Below are 22,080 nucleotides of genomic sequence, written 5' to 3'. Positions count from 1 at the left end.
GCTCTGCCCTGGGTGCAGCGCCAGGGCAAAATGCACATGGTGGGCAGCCTCCTCTGGGCCCTGGCACACCATGGAGCAGAGGACTGGGATCCTGGCTCTGCCACGGACTTGCTGTGTGACTGGGACAATCATCGTGAAATGGGGCTCAGAACACCTCCCTCCCAGGGAGAAGGACTGTCTCAGGCAGCACGGGGGTATAAATCAGTACCCAGGGGATGAAATAAGACAAAGGGAGATTTTGGGGACTATCCAGGGACACGCCCTCATGGCAAGATGTATCAGCCTGGGGAGTCGCCCCCCAAAGGGACCCTGTCAATGGAGTCACCCAATGCTGGGCTCAACAAAGCCCTGGAGGAGAGTCTGTAGGGACCAACCCTGCCCTGGCATCTCACATGTCATCTCCTGCTCTTGAGCCTCTGATGTTGTGAGTCACATGGGGTGAGGGCACACAATGAACCTGTGCAAAGTGCTGTGCGAGCCAGGGAGAAGGAACTAAGCCATACTGAGTATTCGCATCACCGATTCCTGCTCCCAGTACACCCTCCCCTTCAACAGAAGGCTTGGAAAAGGCAGAACATTAGGCCGTGGGCCAGTTACTGTATGGCCCCTGCGCCAGAATCACTGAGGAGAGCGTGACCTGGATGAGAGCAATGTCTGATAGCAAAGTCCAGAGCCACTGTGGGATGGAGAAGCCAGTCTGTTGGCATCAAATGGCTGGCTTTGACCAGCTGTCCCGGAGGACAAAAGCCAGAAGGAAATACTAGGGATGCCCCAGACCCTGGTCCCCCCGACAGTTAGACATGCAGACTTCTAAGGATTTTCCTTAGGAAGTAGATACCCAGCTACCAGGGCCCTGAGATCTGCAGCGTTTTACACACTGGGGGTCCTGGGTAGCTCTGTGTTACTCCACTTTTACACTGGGGTGACTCTACTCATAACGCTACAGCAAAGCAGTGTGGAATCAGGTCCTTAATGCAACACAACACGAAGAGCAGCATTTCTTCAGGGGCGACTTCACCCAGCACTCCGATGCTGCCCCCTCTGGGCCAGAGTGCAGCACCAGTGGCTTAGAGGGCAACGCAAGTGGTGAAGAAGCCTCCCAGCCGATCCCTATGGCAGTACCACAGGGTGTGGGCACCTAGCCATGCATCACTGCCACACGCTGTGGCTCTCGGGGAGGACAGGTCGCCCCAGGCTCCTGCGGGGAAGGCTGGCTCTCACCTCCTTAGCTTCCCGGATCTTGGTGAGAAAAGCCTTCAGCTCCACCGTCTCCACAAAGAGGGCCCTGCACACAGCCTGGTAATGTTGCAGTGCTTCCTGGGGGGCCGTCAGGCGAGCGGCGCACATCCTCATGGCCTGCCCGAAGGTGCGCACGGCTCGGGGGAGCCCCTCCACAGCCTCCTCCTCTTCATCCTGCCCCCCGTAGCCCTCGTCCGCCATGCCGCAGCCGCTGTCGTCAGAGTCGCTGTTGGCCATGAGGTCGATCAGCTTCTCCAGCTGGGGGCTCAGCTCTCGCTCCTCACTCTCGTCCAGCCCCCAGTCCAGCGCCCGGTAAATGGCAAATCCCAGCGACTGCACCATCTGCAAGGACACGGGAGAGCAGAGCACAGGCTGAGGCAGGGGCTGGGAAAGGGAGCTACACTGAGAAGCCTCAGGAGGGGAGGAGGCTGAGACAGCCCGTGTAGCTGCTCTGCCATCTCTACCCCCAAATGATGCCAGGGTGTGCACCAGGGAGGCGGCCAGCCGGAAGGGCACAAGGTGCGGTTTAAATGCTGGGCGCACAGCCTTTCCCGTTTGCCGATTGCATCTTGGGCAGCCAGCAGGTGCTATGCCGCCCGCCTGGAGGGCAAGGAAGAGCTAGAACCATTGATTTCAGCGCTAGGCCGCCGGCCGAGGGCTCTTGAGAAAGGCCCAAGGAGAGCAGGGGGGCATGACGTGGCAGGAGGCATCACAAAGCTCTGTGGCCAAGCACTGGAATGGGCCAGGTATCGCATCATGCCTTCCTTCCCTCCGCCCGTGCATTTCACCTGCAGCTGCCATTTGAAGGATGTCCATCACTGCGTAGCACCCCCTAGGAGCCTGCTGTGCATTACCAAACTTGGCTCCCGCTAAGGGTAGTGCTTCGTCTGGGGGAGTTTGGCCACACCTAGTGAGACCCTGCCCCACCCTATCCCCCCCGGAGAGGCTCAGTGATATGATTAGTAACAAGCAGGGATGGGGCCAGCTGGTGACCGGGAAGTGACAGCTCCATGTTCCAGCCCCAGCCTCCTCAGCCCTGCGTCTGTATTAGATACAGCCCATCCGCTTTCCCATGAAGCCTGCAGATGCAAAGCTGCCCGGAGCAGCGTGAGAGAAAAGGGTCCCCTGGTGCTCCCCGGGCTGGCAGGTGGGTGGGGAGGGAGCTGTAGGATACATGGTGACAGATACTCCATCCCTCAGCCGCCAGCCACAGCCTCCCATGACCTTACGAGCTGGCTGTGAGAGGCTTATGATGCTGTTTGGGCCATGAAGCTGGCTGCCTCTCCTGCCCCCAGGAATCTTCCAGGCCTTTGCTGTTTACTGGGACTCCATTATCACGGGAGTGGAGGGAAGCATGAGCCAGCCCAGGGCATTGAGGGAAAGCAGCAGCAGACTTCTGGGACAGTCCTGCTGAGACCAACAGGCGCTGTGCTGTTAGCTACCCCAGGCCCTGTGGGAGGAGGCACTTGCTGTTGGGGGAGGGGAGAGAAAGTGGCTCAGGCAGGGGGAGTGGAAACGGGCTGAACTTTGGACCGGGATACATTCCTGACCCGGGCGCACACAGCCTACGGCAGTCTACGAAAGGCCACTGCGCTGATAGCTTATCTCTGCCTGCACCCTGCTGCTAAGGCAGACCAGGGATTGATCCAAAGCCCGCCAAAGTCAGCAGAATGACTCCAACGGCTCCATTAAACCTAGGACAGTGACAGGGTTCAGGAGTCAAATTAGCGAGCAACATTACCCAAAAGAGCCACAGTCCTGTGAATTCATTCACTATTTTTATATATATATATTTGTACATACAGACAGATGTTTTTCTCACAGCAAAATGACTGATCGAGTATTATTATTTTATCAACTACAATTGGTTAATAACATAGCCAAAGCCTCCTGGTTGGTTAATAATTTAGATGGGTTAATAATTCAGTCACCCAAATATCCTGTGCTACAAAGAGCTGCAGGAGGCATATTAAGGAGTTTGGCAAGCCTAGGGCAGCGATGCTCAGACTGAGGGGTATGGGCCTGCAGCTGCTGCTACCACCATTTACTAAGACAGCGCAAGGCTGGGGAACCAGGCCTGGAGTGGGCAGTTACTGTGAAGGAAGGCTCCAGGACCAGCCATGCTCCAGTCGCTTCAAATGGAATTGGCACCGAGAGGCCCTGGGGTGGGGATCCCCCATGAGGATACAGCCCCTAGAAACTGAGACCTGCAGGGGTCTGGAGCAGGGAGAGCAGTTGCTCAAGTCAGGCTGTCAGGCAGCTCTTCCTAGATAGATGAAGTAGGTACGTGGGTGGGGAATCGAGAGGTGAGGGGTGAGCATGGAGATATTACTGCGGTTCATAAGACAATTAACCCGTTTCAAATGCTCTGCTGCGTTTCTACAATTGGTTAATAACATAGTAGAAGCACCCTGATTGCTCTCCTGCGTTTCTAACTGGCTGGAGCTTTCTTTGGCCAATTGCACTGATCACAATTGCTGTAGCTCACGAAAGCTTATGCTCAAATAAATTGGTTAGTCTCTAAGGTGCCACAAGTACTCCTTTTCTGATCACAGGCAGTCATGCTGCAGTCTGATTGGCTGGTAAAATATGAGACCCCAGCCAGTGGCAGCTGGCAAAAAAATGTGTCCCCAATTTCAAAACCAGTATGAAAGGGCTGATCAAACAAGAGCCACCCAGCTGCCAGGGTAATCAAAGCAGCACCCTGGGATGCAGCGGGGCGTTGGCTCGGCAGCCATGGCCTGGAACCAAGCCAGAGCATGGAGCTGCTGCCCTTTCATATGCACTGGTTACATGTGGGGATGGAGCAGGGAAAGGGAGCAAAACACCAGGTCCTATGGTTTGAGAACAGCGATTGCCCAGCCTGCTGACACCACGCCAAACGGCAGCAGAAAGGAACTGTCCCCTATAACGCCAGAAGATGCACTGCACCTGTTCCATTATTTTTATGCTTTGAGGCTAGTCACTGCAACTGGGGAGAGACAGAATGCCCTGGAAGGCCTCCCGGCTACTCTGGCTCTGTGTGTCGGGGCAGGTCATGACCTATGCACACACTCAGAACTTTAATGGCCAAATTTACAGCAGCCTCTGGCTCTTCACCTCTCTCTGTCAGGGCACATGGTTACACAGCAGGAGAATCAATCAGTGACCCACCTATATTCTTAGTTCAGTCCTTGAATCTTTCTCCTGAGAAGAGTGTGACAGACCCAGGGCTGCTCTGTGACAATTGATGAATTGTGTGTGTGACGGGGTATTGGTGTGCTCACTTATTAATGTGTTGGTTTACATTAGCAGCAGGCTGCTGGAAAAACAAGCAGGAAGTGGAACAATAGTTCAAGATACGCCAACTCCCAGGGTGGTTAAGAGATAATGCCTGAGCAATAAGCCCCATTACAAAGCTTGCTCTCCCAGTACTGGGGCCAGAAGATCAAAAGGACTGAAGCATTAAAAAGGCAGTCTGTCCAGAGGTCAGGCAGTTGTTGCTGAGAAGGTGTTCAGACTGACACTCAGACCGTGCTGGGGTGTCTGAAGATGTTAGGCTTTCCTAGGCTTCCATCAGGGAATGGTAAGCCTCTAAGTAAGATAGACATGTGTGCAGACTGTTTGCTGTTTTAAACCCCCTTTTCTCTTATCTTATGATTTCTCCCTACTGTTAATATATTAAACAAGCTGGCTGGCTGGTCAGTCTAGAATCCCCATTGATCTCAGACTCTCATTGGGAAGAGCCACAAGTGCTGAACTCAGTCAGATCACCCATACGCTGGTTGATGTAGCCCAGGGCCTGGTCTAACAGTGAGAGAATCACATTACTTCACCCCAGGAGAGAGAAAGGCAGGAGACCTGGCACCTGAGCGGGAGTCAGTGAGACCAGAATGGGGCGAGAGGTCCAGCTAGCTCTGCAACCATGACAAAGGAGTTCCCCAAATGGCCACATCATGCTTTTTTGAATGGAATTTTCCTGTGTCAATAATCACAGGGAACAATGCTTCCTCCTCCCTCAGCCCCCACCATTCATGCTGACTGCAGGATCCAGCAGGGCAAAGGCCAGGACACAGCAGGAAGCAGCAGGTCTAGAAAGTGTCTGAGCATCTCTAGCCCCGCCCCCAATGCTAATGCTGTCGTCAGAGCTCTGTTTGGGTTTAAAAAGAAACTGTCTGTGCACATCCACATCCACACACACACACACACACACACACACATACACAAAATGAGATTTGCTTGAACAGTTTTCTGAAAAATCACATTCACGACATACCTGTGCTTCCATTGAGGGTGACAGGGTCAGGGGAAGCTCTGTGAAGGGAGAAACAGACACCATTAATGCTTCTCTGGCAGCTGCAGAACATTGGGAGTTTGGGTTATAAATCTAACTCCTGAAGCTTTGCTTTTATAACTCTGGTAATTTATGTGCCTGTAAGTTATTTACACTTCGATCCCATAGATTCAAGGCCAGAGGGACCACTGTGATCATCTAGACTGAGCTCCTGTAGAATTAGGTTTCAGAGTAACAGCCGTGTTAGTCTGTATTCGCAAAAAGAAAAGGAGTACTTGTGGCACCTTAGAGACTAATCAATTTATTTGAGCATAAGCTTTCGTGAGCTACAGCTCACTTCATCGGATGCATACTGTGGAAAGTGTAGAAGATCTTTTTATACACACAAAGCATGAAAAAATAGTAAGGAGAGTGGTCACTTTAGATAAGAGTGTAAGGAGAGTGGTCACTTTAGATAAGCTATTACCAACAGGAAAGTGGGTTGGGGGGGGGGGGGAGAAAACCTGGATTTGTGCTGGAAATGGCCGAACTTGATTATCATACACATTGTAAGGAGAGTGATCACTTTAGATAAGCTATTACCAGCAGGAGAATGGGGTGCGGGGAGGTATTTTTTCATGCTTTGTGTGTATAAAAAGATCTTCTACACTTTCCACAGTATGCATCCGATGAAGTGAGCTGTAGCTCACGAAAGCTCATGCTCACATAAATTGGTTAGTCTCTAAGGTGCCACAAGTCCTCCTTTTCTTTTTGCATATTGAGGTGATTACCTATGACGACCACTAAATGCTTCTCTGGTCACCACTTTCCAAGACACACCCTGTCGATATATCCTGCCTTCTTGGTTCTCAGACATAGTACCTTGCACTGGCTGTATTCAGGTGCATTTTGTTGGATTGTGATCATTTACCCAGGCAAATCAAATCACTCTACTTTCATTATCTACTACCACACTAATCTTTGTGTTGTCTGCAAACTTTACCAGAAGAGATTTTATATCCTCTTCTAGATCATTGATAAATGTTTTAAATAGAGTTGGACTCAGAACCCATCTCTGGGGGGCCCCCGTAAGTAATGGCCCCACTCATTGATATCTCCTCATTAACAACCACATTTTGAGGTCTGTCAGTGAGCCAGTTTTTAATCCATCTAACTTGTGCCCTATTAAATCCGTATGATGCAAGTTTTTTTTAATCAAGATGTTATGTTGTACTAAGTCCAATGCCTTAAAGAAATCTAAGTATACTGTATCAATGGAGCTGCATTTATCAACCAGACCTGTAAACTTGTCAAAAAAAAGACAGCAAGCTTGTCTGACAAGAACTACCATCCACAAAACCACGCTTTCTGGTATTAATTGTATTTTTAGCCTCTAATTCTTTATTAGTAGAGTCTTGAATTAACGGTTCTCTAATTTTACTTAGGCTCGACATCAGGCTAACCCATTAATAACCCTAAGATCATCCCTTTTATCCTTTTCAATTATTGGCATTACATTAGTTGTCCTGCAACCCCTAGGAATTGCCCCAGCTAATTTACGAATTAACATTAGTGGTTCAGATAACTCCTCAGCTAGCTCTCTTAAGACTCTTGGGGATAAGTTATCTCAGCTGTTGATATGAAAACGTAAAGGTTTAGCAGATGCTGCCTCACATCCACCGTTGTTACAGATAGTGAACTATCCATTCCATGTACCTGCTTCATTCCTCGCTGCACAAGTAGAAGAAATGTCAGCTCGGGAGAAAGGTCTGTTTTCTATGTTCTTACAGGGCCTGGCACTATGAGATTGGAGACTGTAGGCCCTACCACAATATAGATGTTATATAAGTAATAAGCAATTCCCCCACCCCCCAAAAAATAATCTTAAAGTATCGCACAGGAACCCATGAGATCACTCTCTAAGATGGTGGCTGTGACAAAATGGACAAAACAAAAATTATAGTACTTTTATTTAATCTATGTGAATATTCATAGTTTCAGAAAATTATGGGGGGGTTAGACAATTATTTAATGACAGTAAATGTGACTCAAAAAGTTAAAACTTTATAACCATTAAAACACAAAATGTCAAAATATACAAAGGAAATATTCTTAAATCAAACTCTAAATTCTTCAGCAGCATTCGTCTTACTTTGCCTACCTGGTAAATCTTGATCATCATAGATGGAAACTTGTTTTGTCTATTGGTATATGTGTACAGTGAAATCGATGTTTACTGACATTTACCAATAAAAATCTAATCCATCCAAGCCTACTCTCAAGCTTTTACAGAGGAAAAGTGTTAAATTGTTATAAACTTCCTCCAACACTGGCTATTATTGATTAAGTCATGGAAAACCAGGCAAGTACTAGTAGGCAGAAGAAAACAAATGTGGTAAATGTCCTTTTCAAAGGGGTAAGAGCAGGAGGGGAAGGGGGTGCTCCTGGCAATGGCTAATAACTCTACCTACAGTCTTTAGTAAAGCAATGGAACAAATACCAAGCACCTAGAAGATGACAGCACCAGAAGTAATGAGCAGCTTGGATTTAAGAAGGACAAGTCATTCCAGACAAGCTTAACTGCCATTGCATATTTAAGGCCTGCTCTTGAATTCCTTCCACGCTGGATAAGGCCCTTGTGGCCCGCAGTACTGTAGTACCTCGAGAGCATGTATAAAACATTGGTCACAGTCTCAGAAAACTTTACTTGAAACAGTTCATTTTAATTGTCTTGGAAATGGTGCACTGTCATGTGGATTGCGATGCGATGCGGGGTAATGTCAGGCCGGGCCACGGGCAGCCTGTGTGCACAGGTCAGTTACGGTCAGGACAGAAGTAGAGGAGTTGGCGGGGGGTCAGGATTCCAGGAAGTCAGGATCAAGAACCAAGCTGCAGACAGGAGGCAAGCAGCGGAGGCAAGGTTGAGCTAGGGTCAGGAGCCAGAGTCTGGGGTTCGGAACAAGCCAATGTCCGGAGCAGAAGCAAGCAGCCACTATGCACCACTGCTCAGACAGCTCCCTGTGATGACTTCCTGGTTTATACACCAGCATGGGCCAATCAGTGGGCTGTGGGGGGCACCACTCAGGCCTTGCCGGGCGGTACTTCCTGCAGTGTCTAGCTCCACAGGGTCCCCCAGTGGAAACCCGATGTAGAAGTGTCATCGCCTGGCACCCCCATAGTCTCAGGTTCTGGTCCTGCAGGTTCTTACAGCAATGTACTGAGGCTGGAGGGCAAAGGGGGCAGAGAAGTTGGATGCAGCAGGGATCAGCCTTTTAGGTAAAGAGCACATTTAATTAGCTGTGCAGATGACACTAAATAGGGAAGCACCACAAATACCAGGAAGAGCAGAGAAATAACCCCCAGGGACCAAGAGAGAGTGGAAATGTGGGCAGAAAAGACAATGAGATTCAACCTGGGCAGTTGCAGCTCATACATTCGGGGAGGAATAATCCAGAACACAGATATTCCATGGGAGGCAGGTAGCTGGGAAGCAATAATGTGGGAAAAGACGTCGGGCTAATAATGGACAGCAAATTGGATGAACGCTTGGAGTGCAGTATGGCTGTGCTAGTTTATGCTAAAATCCCAATTCTCATTCGGCTTGCACATGTAGAGGTGTCATCTAAGAGCAGGGAAATCAAAAGCTATTCTGGGTACGGTCCTCAGCAGGACAATGGACAAGGCACTGAACCAGGAATCAGGAGGCCTGGGTTTTACTCCTGACCTGCGGAGCGATCTTGGGGGAGTCACTCACCCTCTGTCCCATCAGTGAAATGGGGATAATGAGGTGTGGCCGCCTTTGTGAGACGTGGTCCAAATACAAATATCTTGGGTTTCTAAACACCAGAAAGTTACTGGCAAAGTGGCAGAAGTCTGGAGAGGAGCAACAAATGGTATGAGGGGGCTGGAGAGATTGATTTATTAGGAAAGATTAAAGGGATGAAATGTGTTTGGCTGGGCTAAATGAAGATTAGAGAGGAGAGGAGAAATATGATAAACCCCTATGTGCAGGCACCACAGAGGGAGAGGAGTTACTGAAGCACCCCAGTGGGTATAACTAGCGGTGATGGGGGGCCAAGTAAAGGGAAAGTCAGACCAACTTCAGGGACATTGTTTAATTGTGAGGTTTATTAGCATGTGGAATCTTCTTCCCAAGGAAAGTGGGTCATTTAAAATTAGACTGGCTAAAGCACTAATGAAAACACTAAAGGAACAATGCTGCACTGGCCCTGGGGGAGGATAAAGTGACCTAATAGGCCCTTTCCAGCTTCACTTTCTGTGATAGCCACAACTTCAAAGCCACATACTGGATCTGTGTTCACAAGGGAGCTCGGGCCATTAACATGCCATTTATTTAGTCAATAGCACACTGAGTGACTTCCAGACAAAGAGCTCATGCAACACCCGCAAGCAGGGCAGTGGTCAAAGTCTTGTACAGGGCTCCGAAAAAGCCAGCAGGCAGGAAGGGAGCTGCAGCACTGCAGTGTGCGACTGCACCCTGATCACCCTTGGAGATCATCCGCTGTCACTCAGTGAAAAAGGAGCCCCTGGCTCAGTGCAAGCCTTGGCAATCTGAGTGGGTGCTGGACACCTGGAGGGTCACAGCACCAGCCCTGAGAAGGAGTAACAGGCACCCAATGACAGCATGTGAATCCTTCCCTTTAGGAGGCTTCTCCCCTTCACACATTGTTTTATTCACCATTGTCTGCGAGAGCATATGGCTCCTGCCGAATCACTCACAGGTGGAGGGATGTGTTAGCACCATGTTACTGAAGGGACATTTACAAATGCTGGGCTGCACACATACCAGTTGGAGTTTAGCAGATCTCAAGAGTTCTGTGCAGTGCTTGTCGATTTTTTATTGTAGGGTCTCTCATGAGCATTGGGCTGGACATGTTAGTTTGCTACTGGAAAGTCATTCACAAGTGGATGAAGCAGGCAGCTTGGTTTGCTCATGCGTACCAAGCCACACAGAGAAGAGGAACAACTGTGCTTAAACATGGCATTGTAACCACTGTTCTAGCACAGCTCCCCTGACCAGTGTGGACAGGACTTCAAGGCAGCGACTGAATGGAACTGAGGGCATCACCACAGCAGCTACTCACACTTCAGACAATCAATACACTCAGGAATCAGAACAACATGATCTCAGCAGTAAAGCACACTGCCATTAAGAGAAAATGGAAAGCAGCTTGATAAAGCTCCTGTTTAAACAGCAAATGAGGGAAAAACAGGGGATCATAATATCACAGAACTGTAGGGCTGGAAGGGACCTTGAGAGGTCACCAAGTTCAGCTCCCCACACCAAGGCAGGACCAGGTAACACTAGACCATTCCGGACAGGTGTTTATCTAACCTGTTCTTAAAAACCTCCAATGATGGGGATTTCACAGCCTCCTTTGGCAACCTATCCCAGTGCTTAATTGTCCTGTAGTGAGAAAGAGTTTCCTAATATCTAACCTTAAACCTCCCTTGCTGCAGATTAATACCATTACTTCTTGTCCTACCTTCATTAGATAGGGAGAACAATGGACTTTCCTCTTCGTAACAGCCCTTAACACTATTGAAGACTGTTAACAGGACCCCCTCAGTCTTTTTTTCTCAAGACTAAACATGCCTGGTATTTTAACCCTTCCTCATGGGTCAGGTTTTCTAAACCTTTTATCATTTTTGTTGCTGTCTTCTGGACTCTCTCCAATTTGTCCACATCTTTCTCAAAGTGTGGCACACAAAACTGGACACAGTACCCCAGTGTCAAATACAGCAGGACAATGACCTCCTGTGTCTTTCACACAACACTCCTGTTAATACACCCCAGAACAATATTAGCCTTTTTGGAACTGCATCACATTGTTCACTTATATTCAGTTTGTGATCCACTATAACCCCCAGATCCTTTTCAGCAGTACGACCACCTAGCCAGTTATTCCCCATTTTGTAGTTGTGCATTTGTCCTTCCTAAGTGTAGTACTTTGCACACATCTTTAATGAATTTCATCTTGCTGATTTCAAACCAATTCTCCAATTTGTCACAGTGATTTTGAACTCTAATTCCGCCCTCCAAAGTGCTTGCAATTCCTCTCAGCTTGAAGTCTACACAAATATTATAAGCATACTCTCCACTCCATTATCCAAGTTATCAGTGAAAGTATTGAACATTACCAGAGACAGGACAAACCTATGCAGGACCCCATTAGATATGTCCCCCCAATTTGACAGTGAACCATTGATAACTGGCTGGGATGATTTAATTGGGAATTGGTCCTGCTTCGAGCAGGGGGTTGGACTAGATGACCTTCTGGGGTCCCTTCCAACCCTGATATTCTATGATTCTATGATAACCCTTCAGATACGGTCTTTCAAACAGTTGTGCACTCACCATATAGTAATTGCATCTCGACCACATTTTCCTAGTTCTTTATGAGAATGTCATGTAGGACTGTGTCATAAATCTTACTAACATAAAGATATATCATCTATAGCTTCCCCCATCCATGAGGCCAGTAATCCTGTCAAAGAAAAAAATTCATGATTTGTTCTTGACAAATCCATGCTGGCTATTATCCTCTAGGTGCTTACAAATTGTTTGTTTAATAATTTGTTCCAGTATTATTCCAGGCATTGAAGTTAGGCTGACTGGTCTATAATTCCCTGGGTCCTCTTTGTTCCCCTTTTTAAAGCCAGGTACTGGGTTTGCCCTTCTCCAGTCCTCTGGGACCTCTCCTGTCCTCCATGAGTTCTCAAAGATAACTAATAATGGTTCCGAGATTGTTTCAGCTAGTTCCTTGAGTACCAGAGGGTGCATTTCTTCAGGCCCAGTTGACTTTAATACATCTAACTTATCTAGCTATTCTTTAACCTGTTCTTTCCCTATTTTAGCTTGTGTTCCTTCCACCTTTTTGTTAATATTAATTGCATTAAGTATCTGGTCACAATTTACCTTTTTAGGGAAGACTGAAGCGAAGTAAAGGAGTACTTGTGGCACCTTAGAGACTAACCAATTTATTTGAGCATAAGCTTTCATGAGCTACAGCGATGAAGTGAGCTGTAGCTCACAAAAGCTTATGCTCAAATAAATTGGTTAGTCTCTAAGGTGCCACAAGTACTCCTTTTCTTTTTGCGAATACAGACTAACACGGCTGTTACTCTGAAACCTGTCATGAAGCAATGTAGGCAGTAAACACCTCAGCCTTCTTGATGTCATCAGTTCTTAGCTCGCCTTCCCCGCTAAGCAGAGAACCTCCACCTTCCTTTCTCTTTCTCTTGCTTCTAATGAATTTATAGAATCTTTTCTTATTGCTTTTTATGTCCTTAGCTAAGTGTAGCTCATTTTGTCCCTACGTGCTTGTGTGATTCCTTTGTGCTCCTCCTTAACAACTTATCCATGTTTCTACTTTCTGTAGGATCCTTTCTGATTTAGGTCATTCAAGAGTTCCTGATGCAGCCATACTGGCCTCTTATTAATCTTCATGTCTTTCCCTTGCATTGAGATAGTTTGCGGAAGCACCTGTGAAACTGCCAGCTCTCCTGAATTCTTTTTCCCCCTTAGATTTTCTCCAATAGGACCTTACCTACCCAGTTCTCTGAGTTGGTTAAAGTGTGCTTTTTAGAAGTCCATTGTCCTTATTCTGCTGCTCTCACGCCTTCCTTTTCTTAAAATCATAAAATCTATCATTTCATAACCACTTTCAGTCAAGTTGCCTTTCACCTTCAGATTCACTTCAGATTTCCTCCCTGTTGGTCAGAAACAAGCCTAAAATGGCAGTCGCCCTGGTTACATCCTACCCCTTCTGAAACAAAACCTTGTCCCCAGGACATTCCAAGAACTTATAGGATATTTTCTGTTTTGCCGTATTTCTTTTCCAACAGATGTCTGGGTAGCTGAAGTCCCCCATTCCGACCAGGTCTTGTGTTTTAGATAGTTCTGTTATTTGCTCTAGAAATGCCTCACCCACCTCCTCCTCTTCCTACCAAGACATCGCTCCTGTTTTTTTTCTTCTTTTATCCTCACCCAGAGGCTTTCAAGTACTCTGCCTCTCACCTCCTTCTGGACCTCTGAACAAGTGTATATATTCTTGATGTACTGTGCAACCCTTCTCCTTTTTTTCCCCTGCATGCCCTTCCTGAACAAGCTATACCCCTCCATACCAATATTCCAGGCAAGAGATTTATCCTCACCAAGTCTCTGTGAGGCCAATTAAGTCGTAATTTAGTTTATGAACTAATACTTCCAGTTCTTCCTGTTTACTCCCCATACTCCTCACATTTGAGGACATGTGCAGTGGCCAGGACCGCGATGGAGCTCTCAGCTCTGGCTGGAGCTCCAAGCCCGGAGCCCCTCCCACTGGCCAGGGGCCACAATGGCAGAGCTCTGAGCCCAAAGCCCCGCCCCCATTCTGTCCCTTCCGCCCACGGCTCCGCCCCCATTCCATCCCGCTTCACCTCTTCCTCCAAGGCCCCGCCCCCCACTGTGGCCCTGAGACTGGAAAAGCTCTGTGTCCCCGCTGAAGTGGGAGCTCCTCCAGCCCCGGGGACATGGTGGGGGGAGATTCTTCTGGGGCCCCCAAATTGACCAGGGCCCCTGGGATAATCCGCCACTGCTCCCCCCCAGCAGCACAAGGTTTGGGCAGATTTAACCTTCCCATGCCTCTATTATACGCCAGCCATGTTTGAGGATGTGGAGTTTATTGTAAAATTGCTGTTTGTCAGAATCACTGAGAATAACTAAGCCCCTTCATTTTCAGTTTAAACCAATTTGTACTGAAAAACTCCCAGGTTTTACAAAAAGTATTATTTGTTTTTTTCCAATTTTCACCCTACTTTTGTATCATTCAAATATATAAAAAATAACTTGTTTTATTAAGAAACTACAATATATTGCATGAGATATGTTAGTCTGTGTGTATATGCAAAGTTGCCTGTTGTAATAAGGCTATGTATTAGTCTAGAAAACACACCCAATAAACCAACTGTCACGCATGCAAACTCTGAAATGCGTGCACATCTGAACGTACTGATGAATCTCACACCCATCATGTACACATTTCAAGTTGTTAGCAGGTAATGGTTTAAAGAGCTGACACACTAAAATGGGAAGAAAACAAAAATCTGTATCAAAATATGTTTCAGAAGACAAGGAAGTATTTGAAAGTTTAAAAAAAACAAAAACAAGAGAAAAGGATGAAGTTGAGTGTATGCGCTGCAAATGGTGTGACCCAATTATTCCATGTAAATATTTATAGTCTAATAGTTCTAAGTCTACAACAGTAAACTTTATTCAAATGAAAAGTTTTATTTGGGCATTAGAGATACAGTAAAAGCTGCGTTATCTGGCTCTTTACCAATCGGAAAGCTCTAGAAACTGGCATTTCTGATATCCACTAAAAGTCTGGTTGGTGTGGGGCCAGCAGGCTCCCTACTTGGCTCTGCATGGCTCCCCGGAAGCGGAGACATGTCCCTGATGCTCCTAGGGGGAGGAATGATGTGCACTGCACCCGCTCCGCCCCAGGTGCTGGCTCTGCAGCTCCCATTGGCAAGGAACCACGGCCAATGGAAGCTGCATGGACAGCGCCTGCAGGCGGAGGCAGTGCGCAGAGCTGCTTGGCCATGCCTCCTCCTAGGAGCAGCAGGGACATGTCACCACTTGTGGGGAGCCGCCCAAAGTGAGCACCACCCAGATCTGGCACCCCGAAACCCCTCCCACACCTCAACCCCTGCCCCAAGCCCCCTCCCAGAGCCCACACCACGCACCCCCTGCTATGCCCCAACCCAGAGCCCTGAGCCCCCCTCCCACACTCAAACTCCTTCCCTCCATTGGCAAGTATAACTCTTAGTTAACCAAAATTTTTGATTTACCAGCACCCTTCACTCCTCCAATATGCCAGATAACAAAGCTTTTACTGTATATTGTTTTCCTTACCTCAGAGGTGGCATTGTGTTTTGAGTTCTGTTTTAGTTCTGCAGCAAACCACATTGAATTCCATTCATCAAAGCATGAATCTACTGAATACTTTTTCCCATCCACCAAAATAAACCCCAATATTTACTCAGAAAAATTATTAATCGTTTTTTCCATCAATTTTCACCTGTTGTTGTTGTGGTAATAAACACCAATAAATTCCTGGGGAAAATTAAATAAAAACCAAAAATGAAGGGCCATAAGGATAATAGAGAGAGAGAGAGAGAGAGAGAGAGAAATGTTCCAAGAAAGGCTGGTTACAGCAACAACAGCAATGTCCATCATTCCTTTAAGGACTCCCAGAGTGTTTTCAGAAATCTACAACAGCTGAAAAGAATTTAAACCTTCTCCCAGCCCCTCCAAAAACAAGAGGACCCAAAGGCTGCCATCACAAAGAATCCCAAGTGTCATCAATACCAGTACTGCTTGGACCAGACAAATCTCAGCACAGGGATGGAAATCGCAAATGGAGAATTACTATACTGTGGTTCTACTGAGTACCTCAACTAAATGCCAATGGATTTAGGAGGAGCAGGCCCAGAGTTGTGTGTGTGAGACTGCAGATCATGTGTGTTGTGTAAAGACCCCAGCACCCCTCTTAGTCTCAGGGCTTGTCTACACTACCGCACGGGGTCGATCTAAGATACGCAACTTCAGTTACGTGAATAGCGTAGCTGAAGTCGAGATACTTAGATCTACTTACCATGATGTCTTCACTGTGGTAAGTCGACAGCTGACGCTCTCCCGTCGACTCTGCTTGCGCTCCTCATTCTGGTGGAGTACCGGAGTTGACGGGAGAGCACTCAGCAGTCGATTTATCGCATCTAGACCCCTGCTGGATCAATCGCTGCCTGCCGATCCGGTGAGTAGTGTAGACAAGCCCTCAGACGAGATACAAAAAGAACTTAATAACCTCCAGCAGTTCAGCTTTATGGGTGCTCCAGGAGGCCACGGCCTGCCTTCCATATATACCCACAGTGAAGCCAAAGTTACTTTCTGCGGACCACCTGCAAAACATACTACTGGTGCCCTGACATGAAGCTGCTGCTGTGAGCAGAACAAGCTAAGCAGCTTGGGCCTGGTTTCTATAACTCCTGCATAGGCCCAATGAATTCAGTAAACTTGCCACCGTAACACCTTTTTGCATTTAGTATAGATCCTCTTATACCAGGGTCTAAAAGCACTTTTACAAGCATTAATTTAACCGTCACAGCCCTGCTAAGAGAGAAATAAGTGGGTTTTGCAGATGGGGAAACTGAGGCATAGACCAGTTCAGTGACTTTCCCAGTATCACACCATGAGTCAGTGGCAAAGCCAGAGCAGAGGAGCCCAGGAATCTGGGCTCCCATGGCTGTGCAGTAAACTTGTCTCTCTCACCAACAGAAGTTGGATCCAATAAAAGATACTATCTCACCCACCTTGGCTAGCTAATATCCTGGGAGCAGCACAGCTACACTTACACACTGCATGATCAAAATGAATGTCACTTTTAGGACAGTTCCCTTCTCTCTCTTGTTCTGTCTTTGGCTGGCATTCCCTGCAATCTAAACTTTCTCTCCAAACTGGCCCTGCTGCAATTCTCAGCTAGACACTCGCTAGAACTATCAGACAGTGCTGGGTAATGTCTTGGTGCTCAGTTGCACCCCTCCTCCCCTCTGGCTGCATTTACAAGCAGCATCCAGTCCTCGCCCAGAAGGATGAAAACAAAGGATAGGGCCTTAAAGGAGTTTAAAGCAAGGGGAAATGGGTGATACTCAGAACTCCAACAAGATTCCCCTGCCCACCAAGAGGAATGCCTCCTGCCCCTACAAACATCAAACCAGCATCTTAAGCCATGCAAATGTACAACTTTGAACTAACATTCAGTACTAGTTATTTAGAGAAGCCAGGGCTCGTAGCCTCGGAGGTGACACTTACAGGTCTTTCTAGGGAAGGAAGCCAGTCCCCTAGAACTCTTTCTGGTCTCGGAAAATGATACTTTGCTCTTACCAGACAGAGATGCTCTTCAGCAGGGGCCAGTTGCAGGCAGAACACTGACAAGCAGGAGCCGCCTTGGTAAGGTGTTAATGCAGAAACAAACTGACAGCGTGTGGGCACGTTTAGGAGGTTATCAACAGTTCTACTGCAGCGCCATGTTGAATTGTTGCATCCAGTGGAGTCTGGGATATGCTAAATCCTGAAGCCAGATTGCACCAGAGGGGATCTTGTGCACATCAAAACATGTAACAGCTCAATGGGCAGGGGCTCCATTGGGGCCCAGCTGCGATACAGCTGTGCTTCACAAGTTCATTGTTTACAGTTTGGGGAGAGGGTGTCTGGGAGGCCACACAGAGTGAGGAAACCTTGTCATAACTGCTCCCCTCGTCCTATCTCACAGGTGTAGAAATCCTCCTGCTTCCCCTAAGGCACTATCATACCAATAGAACAAGACAACCTCTGGGACCATATGGCCAGTGCTGCTCATTCCCAATCAAGAAACCAAAAGGGGCAAAACTGCTCCTCTTAGTCTCAGGACTCCGCAAATCCATATTCCTACCAGGACCAAGAGACTCCCCCCTAAAGCAACTCTACTTAGCCAACACTCTGCTAGGAAATGAACACAGAAAGCCCAACAATGCTCCAGGCTTGTATCACTGCTCCTAACAATTTAAGTGCATTTTGTATTAAACACCCAAGGAGGCAACTTGTCATTTCCATTTCTAAACACCCTGAAAGCTGCCCAGAGTGGTACTTATCAAGAGAATTACAGAATTTTGGCTGGGGAACAGGCAATAAAGATTGTAATAATAAGCAAACAAGAAAGCACTTCTAGCATGCAAACTATACATGAAAACACACATGGCAGGCCCTGCAGACCTGTGCTTGAACTGCACTGTGTTGAGAGGGAGGCTGCAAACTGAACTCACAAGCTATCACCACCCATGCAAAAGACATGTTAAAAATTGAGGCTTTTCTGCAGGAGTGGAGATGCTTCTACATATAATATGGCACAGCAATACTGTTCCTTCAGGGACCATTAAAATGATGCAATTCTTGGCCTCCTTCCCACTGAAGAGATCAGCATTGCCTGTGGACAAAACTGGCTGTAGAGTTATAATGAGTTAATGAACAAAGACTAAACTCAGATCACTCAGTATTTTCAGTATTGTGTTGAAAAGTGGCTTCCTTTTGTATCCGGGCACATATTTATTTAAATTGTGCATGTCCCGGAACAGGATCAGCCAGTTTTTGAGGTTATGTGAAAAGTTTTCAGTCAATATTATCAGAGTAACAACCCAGCCTCCTTCTTGTTCAGCTCAGCAGTAAAAGCACATATCTGGGGATGGCAAGCTGAGTTTATGTTGTGTCAGAGGCAAAGAGCTGCATAGTAATAACACAAATTTGTATAATGCACATTAATGTTTTTTAACTGTTTGTTTATCCTATTTATCCCCAGAAGCATCAGGAGGAGAAAGAACTCACAAGTGGCATAGGCATGATAATTGGAATTGCTCAGCTAAATGCCACTGAATCACCCTGATAATAAGTAGCTGAAGAGCGTGCAAGGGTCAGCATCTGACAGGACAGGTGTGGTTGTTTGGAGACAGTCAGGTGTAGTGAGGCTGAGGGCCAAGTGCCTCAAGAATTCCAGGAGTGAGGCTATGTCACAGCCAGAACAGGCTGCAAGAGACTTGCTTTTTAACCATAAACCATCTGATTTCTCCTTCACATAGCTTGAGAGTGCTGGGTGGCCTTGGACATGGCATTTAGGGGCTGATAATGTGAAGTGCTGAGCGTCTCTGCTCTGCACCCGCTCCAACAGTGATTCAGTGCCTCACAGGATCTGACCCTTTACCTCTCTCTGTCTGCTTCCCCCTCTGTAAAACTGAGTTCATACTTTCCTACCCAACAGAACTGAGGCAAAAAGTAATACATTCATGTCTGTACAGAGCTTTGAAGATGAAAAGTGCTGTACAAGTATTATTACCATGATCATTATTATTACAGGCCTACTAGTCTGTTGGCCTGGCCTGGCCCTTCTTGACAGTGAATGGAGAAAGAATACACGGGAGGACGAAGATGACCAGTGACTGTGATCAAGAGTCTAACTGATCTGCACTCCCAGACATTTATTATTATCCAGATGTTGAATTTTAACATCTCTATATCTTGACACCCCAAATAATGCACTTGTCATGTGTCCAACACTTCAATATCTTACTGAGGAGCTTCCCAGTAATCGTGTGTCTGTCTTCTCCATGCAGTGTGATATTTCTTTAATATTAAGGCTGAGAGAGACCCAGGGAAGTATGGTGATTCAGATAAAGCATCATATCCTCAGATGCCACAGCCTTTGGTGTATTTCCTTAATATTGCCATTTTCTGCCGAGATACTACAGGGCATGGTCCATTTCCATTATTAACTATATTTATTATTTCACACTTAGACATGAATTCATTTGGTTTTCTTCCTTTCTGTCCCAATCTTAACTTTCACGTAACGTGGTTTTTAACCCAAAGAGCTAGAAAGAGCTAGAGAGTCTGAAGAGCAAAATACTTATAAGTCTCTGGGTTACACGTGATATAAACTTTCCAGGACCTGGCCTGTTTATGCACAGGCATGTTTTCTAGGGCCAAATAACTTTGGGGTTTGTTCATTCTGACCGTTTAAAAAAAGTGTCCAAACAGATTCTCCCCAAATGTCCTCTCTCTCACACCCTCCCCACACTTCCCATAATTAGAGTGGTGGATTTCAACTCAGTTAATTTTTTAAGTATTATAATGCCTGAAGAATAGGGGGTTTCAAATGGAAAAGCCTGCCACAATGGGACAATGTCAATCACAGCATCTCAATGGTGCAAGGTCATGTGTATACGTTGCAATAGGAATTTATAGGGAAGTCTGTCCCATCCACTTGACTCACAACCCTTTGCATGCAGGGTGCCTACAAACATCTCTAAGGTCTCCCACCACCTGGGCTGCTGTACCTTAGATGTCTTGTACAGAGAGCTGTTGGCTGATCACAACTCTCAGTTACAAATACACCTATTGACCCGCTGTCTGTAATTCAGAGGCTGTCTCCAATGTCCAAGGGGAAGTGTTCACACACCTCAGGTGCTGTGTAGCCGGGGGCCTCTCCTCCCCAAGGCTGCGACAGGCGGCTAGCTGAGCTGCAGGGCTGAAAACAGGCAGGAATTCACCGCAACCCTCTGCCGCCGACCCCAGGAGAAGCAGCTGCCCAGATGTGTGTGTGTGGGGGGGGGGCGCAGACATTCGGGTGCACCCTGCAAACGAGGTGGCAGGAGCCTGGGGTGCAGACTGACCCCCTCCCCTAGGGTCTCTGCAGGGAGCGCCCCTCACAGCCAGGCCTGGCTCGGACTTTCCCTCCGGATGGCCCTGGAAAATTCGGCTCCGGAGGCTGCGATCAGAGGGCTGCAGAGCCAGCCCCAGACCCGCAGCCTCTGCAATATGGGGAGGGGGCCCCAGGCCCCGAGATTACCCTCAGCAGCCCCCCCCACCCCACTCCCCTCTGCATTGGGGGGTGGAGGGAGTCCTGTGACCCCCTGGAGGCCCCGCCCCGGGTGGCACTCACCGGCCGAGCCCTGCTCCCCCCGGGCGGTCACCGTCCCGTCCTTGTGCAGCAGGATGCCCGCCGTGCCCTGGATCCGGCCCGCCGGCCCCCAGCGCCCCTCCGCGCCCGCCAGCCCCCGGCAGCACTGGTAGCACACGGCCCACGCCTGCTCCTCATTGATGGGCTGCTCGTAGGACTTCAGCACCTCCTCCAAGGACAGCTCCCAGGGGTCCGGGCCCCCCGCCCTCTCCTGGGGGGCTGCGCCGCCGCCGCTGCCGGCCTGGGCCATGGCTGCCCCATTATCTGCTCCGGCACGCCGGGCTGGTTTCCATAACAGCAGCGCTGGGCAGCCGGAGGAGGAGGAGGAGGAGGGCTGAGCCCAGCTCGCCTCTGCTTTGTCATCCCTGCAGCCCAGCCCTAAAACCAGCCGGCCCCGCGTGCAAACAAGGCAGCAGCCTATGGAAGCCCCAGGCGGAGGGCGGAGGGCGGAGAGCGCTCTGCCCGGCAGACGCGGCCTCCCGCCGGCTCGGTGCACACACGGGCGGCGCCCGGGGTGGAGACCAGAAGGGGGCAGAGAGGGAGCGGCCCCGGGGAGGCCGGAGTTCAGCCAGAGGCACGTGCGGAGCCCGGGGCATGGGCATTAGCCTGGCAAAGCAGCCAGGCGTTCCTTCGCCCCAGGGGAAAAGGCAGCAGGGCCCAGGGGAGAAAGCAGCACGTCAAAGAGGCATGTGCCAAGCCCCGTGCCAGGCCTTTCCCAACGCCCCAGCCAGCCCCTGGAGAGCACCCACTGTGCCCAGGGCCCAGAGTTCCTCTCCTGCTCACACATGTACCACCCACAGGGCAGCAGTTCCCCCAGGCACACCCGCCTGAGCTGGGCTGCAGCGCCACTACCCTCTCCCTACTCTTCTGCCGAGAGACCAGCTAAGTCGCCCACCTGCACAGTGTATTTTTCTTTAAGAACCTCTTCACTCCTGCCTGCCGCCCATGAGCCTTCCTTGGCTCCCACAAGCCCCATCTTTCGGCCTCCTTTTGCCCTCCCTCCCATCCTGCTAACTCACACATTGGGGTTACCTTGGCTAC

At 48.4% G+C, this 22,080-nt stretch overlaps 1 protein-coding gene across 5 annotated transcripts in view; it reads right to left on the bottom strand.

Annotated features, from left to right (window-relative positions):
* The window catches only part of SPIRE2 (spire type actin nucleation factor 2), a 46,148-nt gene extending 24,660 nt beyond the window's left edge, over positions 1–21,488 (bottom strand). For 4 of the 5 annotated variants that reach the window (XM_073308267.1, XM_073308270.1, XM_073308268.1 and 1 more), the window contains exons 1-3: positions 21,022–21,488; positions 5,495–5,532; positions 1,222–1,581 (exon numbers count right to left, since the gene is read on the bottom strand). In XM_073308267.1, coding sequence (XP_073164368.1) covers positions 1,222–1,581; positions 5,495–5,532; positions 21,022–21,289 — 666 coding nt within the window. In that variant the 5' untranslated portion in view covers positions 21,290–21,488. The remainder of the gene's footprint in view (positions 1–1,221; positions 1,582–5,494; positions 5,533–21,021) is intronic. The other variant, XM_073308271.1, reaches the window with a different exon arrangement.
* Positions 21,489–22,080: the final 592 nt, after the last annotated feature.

This window comes from Lepidochelys kempii, chromosome 12 (genome assembly GCF_965140265.1).
Source record: "Lepidochelys kempii isolate rLepKem1 chromosome 12, rLepKem1.hap2, whole genome shotgun sequence".
NCBI classification, from domain to species: Eukaryota; Metazoa; Chordata; order Testudines; family Cheloniidae; genus Lepidochelys; species Lepidochelys kempii.
This window is presented reverse-complemented; position numbering and strand designations above follow the sequence as displayed.